This window comes from Daucus carota, chromosome 5, assembly GCF_001625215.2.
Source record: "Daucus carota subsp. sativus chromosome 5, DH1 v3.0, whole genome shotgun sequence".
NCBI classification, from domain to species: Eukaryota; Viridiplantae; Streptophyta; class Magnoliopsida; order Apiales; family Apiaceae; genus Daucus; species Daucus carota.
The window spans coordinates 39,313,383-39,330,389 of NC_030385.2; the positions used below are offsets into that span (position 1 = coordinate 39,313,383).

The 17,007-nt window shown below is 34.6% G+C and overlaps 3 protein-coding genes across 6 annotated transcripts; all 3 read right to left on the reverse strand.

Annotated features, from left to right (window-relative positions):
- Positions 1-2,274: 2,274 nt before the first annotated feature.
- On the reverse strand, positions 2,275-5,560 carry LOC108222238 (uncharacterized). 3 transcript variants are annotated; one of them, XM_017396151.2, is made up of 10 exons: positions 5,166-5,551; positions 4,822-4,954; positions 4,606-4,691; positions 4,457-4,504; positions 4,276-4,364; positions 4,096-4,149; positions 3,491-3,558; positions 3,344-3,390; positions 3,159-3,256; positions 2,275-2,948 (listed from the first exon to the last, which is right to left on the reverse strand). In XM_017396151.2, the coding sequence occupies exons 2-10, from the start codon at positions 4,902-4,904 to the stop codon at positions 2,844-2,846; spliced, it is 678 nt and encodes a 225-aa protein (XP_017251640.1). In that variant the 5' UTR covers positions 4,905-4,954; positions 5,166-5,551; the 3' UTR covers positions 2,275-2,843. The 3 variants fall into 3 exon arrangements, with proteins under 3 accessions (XP_017251640.1, XP_017251639.1, XP_063950684.1); XM_017396150.2 differs by having other exon boundaries at positions 5,055-5,551; XM_064094614.1 differs by lacking the exon at positions 4,096-4,149 and having other exon boundaries at positions 5,055-5,560.
- Positions 5,561-5,991: 431 nt separating this feature from the next.
- LOC108220417 (transcription factor MYB59) lies at positions 5,992-7,266 on the reverse strand. The gene is made up of 3 exons (XM_064094612.1): positions 7,113-7,266; positions 6,884-7,013; positions 5,992-6,750 (listed from the first exon to the last, which is right to left on the reverse strand). The coding sequence occupies exons 1-3, from the start codon at positions 7,219-7,221 to the stop codon at positions 6,267-6,269; spliced, it is 723 nt and encodes a 240-aa protein (XP_063950682.1). The 5' UTR covers positions 7,222-7,266; the 3' UTR covers positions 5,992-6,266.
- A 1,905-nt stretch (positions 7,267-9,171) lies between these two features.
- On the reverse strand, positions 9,172-16,369 carry LOC108220029 (mediator of RNA polymerase II transcription subunit 7a). Of its 2 annotated transcripts, none has more exons than XM_017393667.2 (7): positions 16,139-16,369; positions 13,078-13,144; positions 11,789-11,951; positions 11,590-11,659; positions 9,723-9,889; positions 9,546-9,619; positions 9,172-9,439 (listed from the first exon to the last, which is right to left on the reverse strand). In XM_017393667.2, exons 3-7 carry the CDS (start codon positions 11,921-11,923, stop codon positions 9,379-9,381), a joined length of 507 nt encoding a protein of 168 aa, XP_017249156.1. In that variant the 5' UTR covers positions 11,924-11,951; positions 13,078-13,144; positions 16,139-16,369; the 3' UTR covers positions 9,172-9,378. The 2 variants fall into 2 exon arrangements, with proteins under 2 accessions (XP_017249156.1, XP_017249155.1); XM_017393666.2 differs by having other exon boundaries at positions 11,789-11,935; positions 16,139-16,361.
- Between the last annotated feature and the right edge of the window lie 638 nt (positions 16,370-17,007).

A 17,007-nucleotide genomic window follows, 5' to 3' on the forward strand; every position in this document is an offset into this window, starting at 1 on the left:
TATTCATATTTATATGTCTTAACATATAAATTGTTTCTTTGTTTATTCATGCAGATATATTTAGTTTTGCAATTAAAAACTAGGTTTTTATATTTTAATATTTGTTTGAACGATTCAACTACATCTACGTCTAATGAGACAAGTTTTTAATTAAATATTGACGCTTTTCTAATATAAAACGCTGATATAGTAAAATATGAAAATAATACAATGTATCTAGCACCTCAAGGCTCAACATGCAGCATATTAAACGTGTACACAAATCTAGCATCTATTCCCCAACAAAATAACAAATGTTCTTTTTGATCATTTTTGCGTTAAAATCAGAATACATGATTAGTATTCGACAAACGTAAATGTCAACTAATAAGATGGCGTTTTAGTGAAAGCTGTAAGATAAACATATTTTAATAATACAGATTAATATTAAACGCGGAGGATTAATGTAACCATCGATTAGACGGTGACACACGTCGCTTCACTATTTGCAGGAATCTTCGTATTACGAGACTAAAGAAAAACGCAACCTAATATTAAATTAAAGTGGCCGTTTGGATAAAAAAAATGAATATAGAGTAGTGAACAAATGCGAATAAATTAATAAACTTAAATTAGAATTTTTTTTTTTTTTTTTGAAGAATGAGGTTTTCCGACAAATTAATAAAAATGTTACAAATTTTTAATTTTCGTGAAGTAAAAGGATAATTTTTAAAAAAAAATAATAAGAAAATGCGCCCCCTGGGCTGAAATAAATAAATAAGGTGAATAATATAAGAGGGTGAGAAATGTGGTTATTGCATGTCAAACAAAAAAGAGAGACGTTGTTGCGCGGCGGCACATGGGGGCATTAGGTTAAAGTCATGTGGCATACGCACGCATTTACGGCGACACTTGTACGCTCCATACACGCCTGCCCAGCTCTCGCACAATTTAGGCTTTTTCGTTGTTGCCACTTGCCACTCATAGTAGATACCATCAGCATGATGTACTGCACATGTAAGTGTTTTAGCTCCTCTAATAATTTTTTATTAAATTTTGTTTTATAAAAGTTACTCCCCCTTCGTATATTAAGTGACCTTGTTTGAATTTCACAGAGATTAGAAAAAAGATAGTAAATAATGTAAGTTTAATTGAAAAGTGGATAAAATAGTGAGAACTATCAATATTTTAATAATAGATTTAAGATATTGGAGGAAAGTAGTGAGTGTAATAGTGTTTTTTAATAAAAAGGAGTATAAAATAAAGAAGTCGTGAGTGTAACAGGTTAAAGATGGTGTTCAAAAATAGTAAGTATGATAGGTTCATTCATTTTGGACGCCTCAAACAGGAATAAATGTCACATAATAAGAGGAGTATTATTTTTTGAAAATTCCCGATTCTATTTACTTGTGTCGGATTTTTTCTGGAAGCTGATGGATAAACCCGAATAGAATTATAAAGGAAATAGATAAATGGCGTGCAAAATTAATGTGATGAGTTTTGGAGTCGCTTAATATTATAGTATTTTTGTGATAAAATTGTTGAAAATGATATATATGAGAAAATTAAACGTAAGAATTAATGATATGGTTTAATTTGTGTTGAGTGTAGAAAAACGAGGTTTAAAAAAAGAACAAATGAAGACATCATGGGTAATTTTAGTTGCTTGTGACCGTAACTTGTTGGATCTTATAACACTTTAAAAATAAAGTTTGTCACGGATCAGAAAGAAAGCAAGGCCGTCTGATCCGTGAACAACTGCTACACAGGACTCGGGTGGATAGCGTTTCTGGAGCCATAAACAATTTGATGCTGAAGCTTTGGAGAAAGAATGTGATGTTGCTGCATTTACGGTATTTATTTATTTTAGAAACTCGGTTTGGCCTCAGATAGTTAGGGGGTATTTTTTTATAATGATAATAATATGATGAATATAAGTAAAATGATCATTCATTCTAAAATATGTGAGTTAGATTTTGTTTTTTTTATTGGTCAGGAGTGTACATATTCATACAAGAATAAAATTCTGAAGCGTGAATTTCTTTTATTCCAGAAAATTTATTATCTAAAGACATAAAGATGTCATGTTTAGACAATAGAGATTCAATTTCCCGAGATAGAAGATTTTTAACTCAAATAATTTAGAAGGCACCAAATTTAGAGTATATATTTCACCACATTCTCCCCATTCCATCTAAGTGAAAATGTTTTATAATCTTGCCTGACAGAGGGCTCATCGAATTATTTCCCGGCATACTGTACGAGTTATTGGTGCCTGAAATAAGAATCTCTCTCTGTTGCTGGTTGTGTGTTGGGACATACAACAACCAAATAGCCGATCACTAGATAGATTTGTAGAGTTAAAAAGGATAGATTTAGTGGGGCACGACTAAATCTTGCCAACAATAAAGCCAAAAGAAATAAATATCTACAACATCTTTTGTGTTCCCTACATACATGATCAGAGGAGACTAAATAACAGTTGCCATTGCAGTATGGAGTGCAAAAATCTTTCTGTTGATGATATTGCTCAGAAACTCACACATCACTCCCTCTCACTTTAATTTCTGCACTGCCACATTTTGTAAATAACTAATGTCAGAAATAATTTTACTCAGGAAGGAAATCGAAATTAAAATGCATTGGAATTTATTTTATTTCTGTACTAATTTTCAAATAAGGCAATATCCAGGACTGCAGTTCTTGATTCCTTATACATCCTTACATGTTAAATAGCTAACGTTACTGGCATTGATTATTCAGCAATATTGTAAGATACAATTGTACAACTGAACCCGTATTATTCATCGACGAACAAACAGCAAGTATGACCCAACTTATTACAAGATCCTCCTCTGAAACCTTCAGCTGGCCTTCTTAATGTGATATTTTCCCAATTTTGATCGTCGTTGCTTGAACATGTGCAGGTACATTTTGGGGAAAATCAACGGATACAAACAAATCACAGCCTGCTTCCAACAAAAGTTTAGAGGAAAACTTAACGTGGTGACAGAGCTCAGAAGTTTAACCCTTACAGTTTTAGAAGTGCCATGATATGTTAACAAGTCTAAGTAGTCAAAGAATAAACTCGATCTATATATATTTATATCTTTATATCTTTATATATTCGTTCTACTTGACAACCAGGCCTTGTTCTGAGAGACGGGAACAATGCATACCAGAACGAATCCTGAATAGCCAAATGGGAGACCAGCAAACAATCCTTCATAGAGCTTTTTCTTCTTTATAAATGGGAGTGCTTTGTACATGAGCCACACTGAAAACAGTCAAACAACTCAATACCTGAAGGACTGGAAGAATGGTTTAATTTGAACATATAATTTATTTTTTCTAGATTACTTACATTCACTGAGAAATCCAGTAGGATACAGCACAATGAATAAAGTGTACCTGCATCAAGTTGAAATTTTCGTTGAATCTATGCTGACTTCAAAATATTCACTTAGACTAGCAAGGGTACAATATGTGTGCTCTGTTGAAAATATCAAACCTGAGGTAGGTAAGAATATAAGGTGATGTACCGAAGCAATTTAGAGCATAATTTGGGTACCTTACAACCTGTTATATGAAGCAATTGCCAGATCATGGTAATATTTTTAACGCGTAAATGAAAAGAATTTTTGACAAAAAATACAGTTGCTGGTGAGCGATTGCTGTAAAGAAAATGGTAATCACGGTTTACAGAACACCAAAGATGCTTATAGTTAGCAAAATGCATACCACCTGAATCTGATATTATGCACTTCTGAGAGTCTGATTTACTGATAATAACACTGCTTTTACAGTAGCAACAGTGCATAACGTCTCATGATCAACTACTGGAGAATCTATATATTTGCAATGAAGTTCGATTTTTCATATATATTCTTCATAGCAATAAAGGGAAATGAAATCTTGGTGCAGTAGTTTACCTTGGCATTAATCTTGTTATGAGCCAAAACAAAAGGCAGATTCAAGTTCTTAAAAGTACCACATGTCAAATAATTTCAACAATTGCTAATTGACTACAATTAAAGCCAATATTTTAAGCATATACATATATAGATCACCAAATTAAACATATATAATCACCAGTAAGAGGAATGAAGATGCTACCTCAGTTACGCACCATGCAACAAATATTATGAATATGGATGCATTTTCTTGCACCTACACAAAAACAATTTGGTATTGTTTCCCATAATCAAATGCATGTACTAGTGTTAATTATTCTCTGCAACCTAAAATATTAGTCTCAATAATTAGTTGAATTTGTATAAGTATAATTGTTAAAACCTCTTTAACGCCATGAGCAACTGCGACAACACAATGAGTCCTTCCAAACCATTGCAACAGCGGAAACAGTGCCCCATTTGGAACAATCCCTGATTTTCAGAGAATTGGAAACTAGAGGTTGCAGATGTATTTTATAGTTAACATAAATACAGAAAACAGCAAAGCCCTTTTAAGGACGTACCTATTGCTCCGTGGATAGTTTCCAAGAGTGCAACGGTTTGTAACAAACCTAAAATCAGAAAAACACTCCAGGTAAAATAAACAAAGAATAGTAAGAAATCTTTTAAGCAGACACTCATATTTAGCAAGCAAAAAATTTTCCCAACTCACAAATCAGTTCTCCGGATGAAGCATAAGCACTGGTAACTGATGTGGTGCTGATGAAGCTGCTCAACACCCTTATTAAAGAAATTGCCCTTTTAAAGAATCAGAAAAAACAATTAAACATATAAAAATATAACTTAATTAAGCAATTAGGAAACTGATTAACTAGAACATTTTTATATTTGCATCAGTACAATCATAAAAGAGTAGGAAATGGAGTACCATCCGCAGGCCTGAAGCGAATTGTAAAGGAAGAGATAGAGATTCAAAAGCTGAGACATTTTCATGTTACGTGTATCGAACATCACGGGCTCAGGTACTTATATATATATATAGTTGATGGTAAATGAAGTTGCTGCACCAAAAAGATGAATGAATAAATGATACAGTTAATGATACCATGTGTTAGTTTATGTAGTTTGGTTCAGTATCACTATGGTCCCCTGCTGCAATACCTCAATTAGCAAACAAGAAATCAATATTGCACTTCCAGTTCGAAGTTGCAGGCTCCATTGTTAGATAGATGCATAAATTTTGTTCTACTCTAATGTTGAAAAATATCTTACTTTCTGTTTATCGAGTACGATCTTGCTCTAGGCAGGTACAGTAACATCTATGAACCGAAAAAATAGATTTTCCGATTACAGCTTTACAGACACATGCTGGCTATTGAATAGGAAGCAAAACATGCAAGTAGATAAAATTTCAGTCTATAAGGTTGTGAAGCAACTCTTCACAACCCGCACTACCAATAATATGTTTTTTCTTGTCAGGTCTAGTTGAATGTTTAGTTCTTGTTGAGCGAGTGTCAATCCAAGTCTTACATTATAAAGATAAAGAAGATTTGTGTTGAATATAAGCGGCCAAAGGCCATTTGGGAGGAGCCCAGAAACAAATCTCTGCTGGTTTGGCCACGGCTACATGTCCGACAAGAAGAGGAACCACTGGAACTACGATTCATTGATCTGATCTAATAGAATATTCAAAGGATGAAAGAATATACCCGTATCTAGATCCTAGATAATTTCATATCTCCTTAAGATTTTGTGTTGTTATTTTAATATGCCCAAATGATATGCATGTCAAAAGTAGTCTGGATATTGCATACTGTCCATTAGTTTAATGTTTTAATTTCAGCATGATCAATTACAAATTAGATTCAATTTTAAATTATGGGCCTCTGCCTAACCAAAAAGATATTGGCTACTTTTACTTTTAATGTTGAGTTTTTCATTGGCTAAAGTAGCTGAAACCAACTGCCAAATTATACTGTTTTTACTTTAAGTTTTTGTAATTTAGCTTGATTAGGGTCTGGATGTTCTTTTCAGATTTATCAACTATTGCCTTGTTCTTGATCTTTCGACATGAATTATAAAGAAACACAGTAGCAAGGGGAAGAAACAAATTGCAGCACACATATACATATATCACAGATTAGAGCAACAAAGTCACTACTTACTAGTCTCCTCTCGGAGCACTATTCCTATGATACTTGTAAAAACCGAAGCAGGAACATAGTAAAAACAGAGTTATTAGAGCCTAGATGATCAACACCGAGTTCAGCACTCGGAAACTCCTGGCTATATACAATGGAGTTTCAACATTATTATTAGAGGCTAGGAGCTAGGATGATGAAGTAGGTGATAACGAATGAAAGAAGCGGTTAATTAGCCTGCAAAAAACGCGATGTCCTCTTGTCCAAACAAGGAATGAAATGGTTCACTTGTAGGAACGGTCATGTTAGTATCTTTCTCTTGATCAGTGATCCAAAGTGAGTCAGGACAGTAGTCCCAGATAGGAGAGGCCAAGGCTGAAAACACCGGTGTGATGGCATCATCATCCGACGAAACAATATCATTCCATATCTCATCCATCGAATAGTCCCCCTTCTTAATCTCTTCCGCATCACTAACTAAACCCTTGGCAGCCACTCCCCCGGTATCAAAGAAGTTCCTCTCATTAGTATCCTTGATTTTCATCGAATTCACTGTGCAAGACGACGAATATGAAGAATTATACGACACTGAAGTCGACGGAGATGACAAGTTAGCCCTCTTCTTCTCCTGACCCTTTTTCCTCATATAAGTCCTCCAGTAATTCTTGATCTCATTGTCGGTTCTCCCAGGTAACTTCCTCGCGATTCTTGACCACCTGCACATGAACACACAATTATAATCACATAAATAAATAAACGATACCAAAAAAAAAAAAAAAAAAAATCCGCGCTACTACAAATCACGGTCACAGTAGTACAAATCACCGATTAATACATGTTCCAACCAACCTATTGCCCCATTTGTTATGAAGCTCAAGCACAAGGCGTTCTTCGTGACACGACATTTTGCCATGTTTAAGACCGGGATGAAGGTAATTCACCCAACGTAACCTGCAACTCTTACCTGTTCTTTTCAGACCTAAAACAAATTAAGCCATGTCAATTATTGTTCTTGTTAAATTAGCGTACATGCCCAGACAAGCCTACCTATATTACTTGTCTCCCGCCACCTTCAAACCTGAAACTTTCGCTATGAAATCCCATCGTCGATCTCCGTATAAATTCACATACAAAACCAGATGCACATCTTCTTGTTCTGTCCACGGCCCCTTCCTCATCTCCTCCATTTTTGATTAATTATCACTTTAACAAGCTGCACTGTATGGAAACTTGTATGTTCATTGATGTTATTTATATTGCGAGAAAAGGATCGTAATAGTTATTTTGCTGTTTTAAACGAATCGTGATCGTACATGTGGTGCGCGCATGCTCACTTGGTGATTGGATGCTTGGTAAATTAATGTGGAAATGATGTAAGCCATTATATTGAAAGATTAATTTAGTGTCGATAAGTGGTTGATATGACGATCATCCTTTCATATCTTGCTCTCCATGTAAGCTTAGATATATGCCACTAACTACACCAACGATGTATAATATGCACGCCCATATACATTTTGGTAGTGCCAAATTATACTGTACATATATTCGACTTTTTGTTATCGAGAGAAGAGGATATTATTTACGGAAATGTGAGTATTATGTTTTTTCCGCTGATATGGGACTCTAAAAGACAGAGGCTTTGGAACTCTTGTGGTGGAGGGAAAAGTGGATACCTAAAGAAGAAAGAAGCCTGAAGAAGAAAGATTTAGCACTTTGGTTAGTTTAATCAAAAAAGTTAAGAAGAAGATGCTACATTTTGTTACCCTTATGTCCAATTGGATAAAATATGCCGGAGTGGTGTTGATCGATTTGAGAAAGGGCCACGGGATACAAAAAGAAAAAGAACAAGTGGACAAAAGTTTAATACGACTAGTAGTAATGTAGTATAAAGTAGAAGAAACTGTTTTTAATTTGCTTTAAGTGGCATTTGCCCTGTTAAATAAAGTGAAAACAAGGGATTATGAATGTGGATGAAATTGTCGTTTTTATATGGTTTCTTATTTGGTAGTATTAACAATCTAAATTTATTTTAAACATAAATATTTAAAGTAACATTAGTTTCTTATCATGACCGACAAAAAAAATATTGTCCAACCATTTTATTCTAAAATTTTGATATATACAGAATGATTAGTGTCATCCGACGTAATTAATTATTTTTTCACTGAATGTATGTTATCATCATTCGACTATTATGGATCGGATTTTCAATTTTTTTTTTGAAAACAGTCGATCTGCTTGCATTTTATCCTCTTCGAACTTAGTTTCGGCAAGGGAATATACTGAATATAAGTTCTCTTACTTTACTTTCCTCTTTTATGCGAAAAAATTCAGCTAATGTTGTTTTGTTGCAAAGTATGTTCAGCTATTATGAGCAAACAAGGTTTAAAAGCTTGGCGACCGTTGATAGTCTGAGGTTCGTACGTAGTGAGTTTTTGTGCTGTGGAATGCCTGATAGTGGCTTGCTTTGTTTATTCTTTCATGCGTTGGACATTCGAAAAAGCATATCCGCTACTCATTGCAAAATTTTGATTATACATTCATACATGCAATATTAAATTACATACAGATCAAACATTAAAGAGCCTTGCAGTGATTTTATGCTTTTTGTATTTTTCTTCTTTGAAGTTTCAATCCTCATGTCCCCAGGCCCCAGCTGTTGTTCACACCTTCCTCTGGTGTACTCCTATTTTTAAAATCGAGCCACAAAAAATTTAGTCAAATTATATGTGTCAAAATTTAATTGATTTCCGTCTCGAATTTATTTAAATGATGCGTTACATTGTGGAGAACATGCAAGTCGACATCAGAGTGTGAAAAAAGAACAAGGTAATGAGTGATAAAGATATGATAAGTTGCTTAGTGTATGACACTAGAGATATGATGATAAGATATAGAAATAGTAGGTGCCATTTCTGTTTCTTTGTTTACTTGGTGGATGGCTGGAAGTTAACAGCGAGAGGACCAATTGTCTATGTACCATTTGTATGTCGATGCACTATTGTATACAGTGGGTAGGATTTGCATTCGACCAACTTGTCTCGTCTCCTGTGGCTCTATGCTCTCTTCTTGTTTTGCTTTATGTTGTTTAAGGCCAATGGTTTTATACTGAATCCCGTATAAACTAATCCCGGTTTAACTTATATGATCACTTCACATTCAATACAAATATCTCTAGTTAACAGTATACACCACCTATCGAAACATACACCATTTAGGACCATCAGAATATTCATCTACGTCTATCGTCTTGACTAATCTTGCTTGTAGCTTGTCAAATAGGAGAACATGTTTACCAAGTAGAGTAATCTATAACACATTAACAACCAATCTCACACAAGTTACTGTCCATCCAATTTTGCTAGTGCCTCCTTAAGAATTCTTTGTGCCTCTTCCCTCCTCCTACATGGCACAGGAAGAGAGCCCATAAAATTTCAAAAGAATGATACAGTTGTAAATAAATATCAAATATACCATTTCCACAAAGTTGAGTTGGGAAGCAACCAACCTCTTGATGTCCTCTACGGCTTGTTTACGACGTTGTATCTGAAGTTCAAGCATGTGAATCAACGTTGCTCTGGCCTGACATTGAAAGGGATAGATTTGGTAAATGGTCAATGTACCACAGGAAGTGTTATGTAACACGAAAAACTTTAAATATAAAAATTGGTAAAAGATAGCCCACCTGGTGAGGACGCAGAGAATTGAGAAGGTGATGCATGTTCTTGAATATAAGAGATATGTCCTCTACTTTCCTGGCATACTGTGACGGGCGCTCAACAAGAATGTCAGCAAGCTCTAAGATATGCAGCTGCAGTTCTCTGTTAAGCGACTTCAGTTCCTTTTTGAAATCTAAAATGAGTGTACAGTGTTGGACATCAGCGTGACCGACTATATATAGCTTATTAGCAGATGACTTCATGAAAAATAGCACCACAAGATAGGCCCAAATAAAAATAAAAAACTTCAATTGGTATTAACTTTGCAATGTATGCAAAATATTGAGTTTATACTCAGTTATACTAAACTACTAATGCCAACACCTGGCATGCTGAAAGATAAAATCAGTATATGTTATAAAGGAATATCAGAAACTCCTTTCTTACTTGTCTACTTCTAAGCTTGTCCATTAGCTTTGGAGGTAGGGAAAAGAGGATTAAATGTTCTTCAACTACTGTTAGATAATACGGAGAGAGCAGAAACCATACTGTTAATCTCCAAGGAAAAAATACATATACAGTATACATATTTGGGTGAAGGGAGAGTTTTGCTAACATATTAGGTTGAAAGGAATGTTATAGTTAATTTATCTTTACAGAACTAGTATAGGAAGAAGCTGATTTTAAAAAGGGATTTACTTTCCAGAGACAAATGAACATGGATATAAACTTGCAGGAGGAGCTTCTAAGCTTAATCATTCAAGGGTAATGAGATATGCTGCAGATACCAGCACAAACTTAGAAATAGAACCTGTTTGTCAGGGGATGAGGGGATTAACCGCTACATTTATAAAATGGTACAAATAATTCTACTCAAAATTTTTTTTTACGTCAGATGAAGAATAATTATCGACGTATATAGATTAAATCTTATAATAGGACAATGTAGATACACAACTCCACTCAATCAACTCCCAGGGTACATAATGTTATACTTCCTACAGAATGTAAAATTGATGATCTGAACAATTAATATAGGTCATGGAAATAGTACGAAATTGTATTGGGAAGTTACTACTTAATAAAGCTCGTGATGGAGAAGATGTAGAATCTTAGTGTCAATTTCTTGAAAACTAGATGTTTTAAAGGTGCTATGGACTTATTGGTGTTTTTGGTGATGCAGCAGCAAAAGCACATACTTCACATACTATGGATATTCTTCAAAATAAATTTTAGAGACTACTGAGAAAATAATTGAGTGTGGGGATCAGGGGATGGGGATGGGGAGAATAAGCTACAAGGTTGGAGGCTTTGTGGAGCTGAACCAACCCTGGTGATGTACTTTGGAATAATTTGACCTAGTAGAAGGTCCAACTTATGATTTTCAGGACATGTTATCTAGCAAGACATGTGTTAGGTCTAGTTGGATAAATTAGTTTAACCAAGAGGTGAACACTTTGTAACTAACATGTGGTTGTATAAATTACAAGATCTTAATGTGGAAGAAAATTAGTTTAACTAAGAGATGAACACTTTAATAAAATTTATATTTTGTTGCAAAAAAATTTATACAATGTCTCTTTGAAGAACAGTAAGTTAACACCACATTCTAGTAATAGAGTGGAATGGGGGGGTTTACATTGTAAACTTTAACTAATCATTTGTCATATTAATATGACCTTCTAATACCAAAATTACTTCTAATAATAGTAAACAAGAAAATAGTTGAAGACTCAAATGGGTAGGTTACTATTTTCACCTTTTTAATATAGCAATCTAAAGGCACCTACTAATGACCTAGAAAGCACTACCGACACTAAATGTTAAAATGCTAATATTCAGATCAAACAAGATACTAATTAAAGAAGTGAAACAGGTACACAGCAGACATACCGACATTTGGTCCTTTAGGATACAACTGACGAACACCCTGCTCTTCCAAACTTGGTAATGCATCATCAGTCTATTCAAGTTGATCATTAGTTAGACAGAGATTTTTCGGTGACAGAACTCCATTTTTGCTATAAATATTTGCGTATACGACTACCATTGGAAATTGACTGAAGTCTCAAAAAAAAATGAAAACCCTTACAGTGTAATTGGCACCAAAAAGAACATACGTTCCTTGGATCGGAGGCGGAGGCTCTGGAGCAGATTGGGGGTCTTGAATATAATCCTTGTACAGCCTGTAAAATGGTGGGGGAGGTGGAAACGTGGAGGTGGCCATAACAGAAAGCTTCTGAAACAGTGGATACCTAGTTTTAATATATAATAATAGTGATAAGAAAATCAATACCTTTGTACGATGCGATCTGACACTTAAACTCATACATATTAGCTCGCAAGAAATTCAGAAGCCGCTATGTTCAATTCAGTAGTATGAATTAATCCAGAGAAAGAAAAACAAACTAGGAATAATAACTTATACCATTCGCCTAAAAAAATCCTAATGGAAGACCATACACATGCACATGTGGCATGGAGTTCAAAAATAGGAAGTTTGTTTGGTTTAAACAGAACTTGAAAAGCATAGAAATTCTCGGATTTGGATGGGAATAATTCCCCATTTTTTGTCATAAAATTGAATTTAACTTTTTACTCAACCCTAGGAAAATTGTTCCTGCTGATAATGGTAGCTAGAGTAACATTTCTTTCCAAATATACATGGCTTCAACAGTAACCGACCTCTAAAACATGTGATTCCACAAAAAATATATGCAAGTCGAGAAACAAATCCATATAATATTACTGATATATGCAATTAAGTAGATAAAGATGTGAAGTGTGAAAAGACACACGCGATCCCCAATTAGGGAACAGATACAAACATAATCACAACGAAAACTATGGAAAGAAGATTTTATCAAAAAAAACTGAAAAATTAAAATGAAAGCAGATTAATTTAAGAAGAGAAACCATAAAGAGTAGATTAAACATCTGGTGCCAATCATGCTCTTGTTAGTATCAACTTTATAACAAATTGACATATTTATAGTGAGGAAAAATACTCCAAGGTCTACTTTGTACAAATTTATTCTACCAGTATCTCATAATTTATAGAAGCCTCTTGAATACACCAAGAAGACCTAAATGGTGGGAGGTGCCTTCAAGGTTTAATTAGAGCAAAGGCAAGTCTTAATATTACTATTTTATACACTGATTATATTGATATATATATGACACTATATATTGACAATATATACGACCCAGATTACTAATGCGACTCTCATCCAATTCTCATAAAGATTACTAATGGGGACATTTTAGTTTTAATTTTTCTGAGAAGAAATGAAAAACACATTACTTCTAATAAAAAGATTACGAAAATACACACAATCTGATAACACACAATAAAGCGCTGGGAACGAGCTTCCAACTTACTATTGTGATATGATTACTGAAAACTAGAGCAGAACTAAGGCAAAGGCCGTCACCAGGCTCCAAATCCCTGGCATTATTTTGCACAAAAAGAGAATTAATATATATATTCTAACACTGAAACAATATAAATCAGATGAAAAAGATAACAAATTCGAATGCAAGTTGACCCAGATGCATTTAAAAACATTGAAGTATATAACTTGGACATTTTATCGAGCACCTTGTTAACAAATAATAAGACCCGTAAATTGGCATAAATGGTGAGCAAACATACACACTTATATGCATATATTACATATAGATATGGTGAGAGCTCTGTGCAAAAAATTGTATTCAAAAGAGACGTAATTACCTGAGTACTGAGCTATATGACAGAGAGAGATTGGGAGAGAGGAGGGGGAGAGTCAAAGAGAGAGAGAGATGACAAAGTGAGATTGGGAAAGGGAGGGAGGGTGAGAGTAAGAGAGAGAATTGAGATCAGCAGAGAGGAAGAAAAAAATAATCGACAGATATGTTAGGTTAGCTGGAGAATGAATTTTGGTAACCCAGAGTACAGGTGAGGTTTGTATTAACCGGCTCCAGGTATACAGGTTCCCATTCCTGTCTCTTAAAAATTTAAACCAAACAGTAAGTTATGGAATGGGCTTCCCATTCCTGTTACCAGCCCCATTAGCCCCAACCAAACACCTTTTAAAAATGCGTCCGATTCTAAATTAAAATTAGCATAGAAGCCCGTGCGAAGCACGGGCATTGTTGTTAAGCCTAATTTTTGATTGTTTATAAGACGTTGATGCTGATGTTCCTAAACCCCTTCTTGATGGAATATAAATTAAACCAGTTGAGTTGCTAAGAAAGTGCTAGGGTGTGCTGCCGCATAAAATCAGAGCATAAAGCTGTTACCTCTAATACCTCTCCCACGTTATAACTAAAAAATTGCCAAGAAACAGCTTTTAGAAGACCTTAATTTTCTTTTCATCACTGTCTCTATTAGTGTGTTAATATTTCTGAGAAAACTACATAGTTTATTATTACAAAGTAGGTTAGGAACACCTAATAGCTTTTCAAAAGAAGGTAGGAGAATATGCTCAAAGATTTAGCCAACAAAAATATATTGAGGGCTATGATCTCAGACAATTGTTACATATTAAAAAAAAATCAAGAGCCTTTTCATATTGAAATCAATTCTCTGAGCAGATTAACGTCTCTTAAAACCATTATCTTCTACGACCAAATGAGTTTGACAAGTGGCACTGTAAGAAGATTTAGTTGAGTCCTCCCATTTTAATCGGATGCAAATTATTATATTAAACTGTATTCTAACTTCTGACAGAATAACATGGTATTACGTGTGAGTGGATGATCATAATCATGCGTGACTCATATGACTACAAGCACATACCATCTGATAGAATATAATAACGATGCGAACTGTTCATGCTTCGTTTATAGGATGGAAAGTTTAAGGGCACATCAAACGAACAACAAAATATACCTAAAATCAAATTACTATTACGCTAGTCTATATACCCAACTGAATCATAAATGGAAGACTAAATACAGCCTATGACGCACCAAGCGAATAGAACAGATATACCTTCAGAGAGCACACCGCCCAACAGAGTAAGACCAGCTGGGCATGCTCAAGATCCAGCTGGGCAATGTGTTTTCTCTGGTAGAGAACAACCCACATGGAATTTTACTACTAGCTAACTGTGTTAATATTTTGTTGGCAACTCCCTAAAGCAATTGAAGGAACAGTTTAACTCATAGCTGTTACAAGATTAATTACTTTGCTTTAAGCTATTATTTTCATGATTTATCCGATTAGCTGCAATTGACTAATCTGAATATCTGTATGCTAGAAATCCCAAACCTGCTCAGCCTTACACTTCCAGCAGTATTGTGTTTTAATTTTCAATTTTGCTCCTAAAATAAAAGCTCTCCTGGAGAAGAAAAGCATTATCTAAAGTAGTAGTAAATTCCATAATTTGTATAATCCTTGATACCGCAATTAGGCTCCTTCGGTGATTTTGCTAATTTAGTCACACAAAAAAACCCATTGCATAATATAAGCATAAAACTCATTTTAGCAAGCATCCCGGTTAAGTGCTCAAATATTACATTTTTGCAGCTAGTTTAATGCAATTGGATACATAATTAAGATATTAAAAGTAGTAAGTCAATTTTCATGGTTTATAATATCCCTGGTCCGAGCAGAACTTCATTCCTTATTTTGTTCCTAGTTACACTTTCACAGCCTAATGGGCTCTACCGGAGTTCTGCACTCTTTACAGTTCTAATTTCTAATAGTTTTGTCCCAGTCAGCTTGATCAAGATAGACTTTTAGATGCATAGAAATTATAAGAGCCAAATATTAAAAATACGCAGAGGACGTATTTAATGTCTGAATCCTTGTGGCTCTGCTACTTAAGGAATAAATATCCAACCCCTGCTAGCCATGCATATCTCTTAATGTTAGCAGCGGTTGAGATCCTAATATACATGCATTAATTGTTTAACATGTTATCATAGTCCAAAAAATTATCATTGCATGCTCAGCTCAGCTAGATCCTTAGCTATCGTATTTCACATCACTAATCTTTTTCCTTTTAAATGTACAAGAGAGCAACAAAACATTTGAGCAGAAAAAAACTGCCCGTGTACAAGCTATACAACATCTGACTCAGCTCAATTGCACAACCCAACTCCTCAATAGGCTAAATAATATATACTTACTCTCTCTCTGAAAAGAAATATTATCGTTATGCAAAACTCCCACGATATATCTCATGGAAGTTAAGATAGCATCACGAGCAACAAGGAAGCTATTATAGCTAGTATCCAGAATCACAAAAAATTAATCCGAATAAACGCAGTAACAGAATCAAACGTTAGGTAAAACTTAAACTCTTTCTCCGAACTCAAGTAAGCATGCAACACACCGAGTTACCAATCCACAATGTCGAACATTGAGCACCCATATCCACTAAAACTCGAAAACAGAATAAAATTGTCCAAATATATAAAAACTTTAAATTAAGAAAAGGATAAAAAGAGAGACCTAGATCGCCGCTGGCCTTAGCAGAGCTACAATCAGAGAGAGTAGTCGCGACATCATGAAATTTCGCCTTTCCCAGAACGGGTGGTCGTGGATCAATTTGACGGTGTTTCTTATATCTTTACCACTCTACTACCTTCGGGATCCTTCCACTACTCCGGAGTATTCTTTCGCTGATGTGGGTGTGTAAAGACCCGATATATGAGACACCCCTTTTTCTTTCCGGACCGAGTACGCACGCTTCTTTCCCCTTATTGTTGTATATGGGCCTAGAGTTAAGTTTCACTTTTTGGGCTTTGGTTGTTTAAATAAAACTAGTTGAAAAGCCGCGCGTTGCGGCGGTCTATAAAATTTATATTATTCAAAATTAATATTTGTTGAATAAAATAAATTTGCTTCGTGCTATAAAAATTATATTAATGATTCAAAATTAATATTTGTAGAATAAAATAAATTTCAAATTAATATCATCCATCGATATCATGTCAAGACTATATTCTTTTCTCGTGTTTGGATTTATCGACTCCAACATAGCGGTATATGACTACCTTTACTTGCAACAACCTTTATTCTTTTAATATTGTATAAACAGCCTTCTTTTATCGTTGTAGAAGAACGACACCACCGCGTTAGAAATCGAGCAAGAGAACTACACTAAAGAGAGGTAAGATTGTGGTATTGAGAGAGAGGAGGTTGTGTTTATACGATCCAAAACTCGACAATCTATAGGGGTATTTATAGGTGCAGAGAGAATTGTGTGCTACTCTTTCTCATAATTAAATAATCTGAAGCAAAATAAGATTAAAACTTTCAAACTACTGTATTGATTCCGAAACTTACTTCTAATATACCCGAAACTAAAAAAGGTAGTT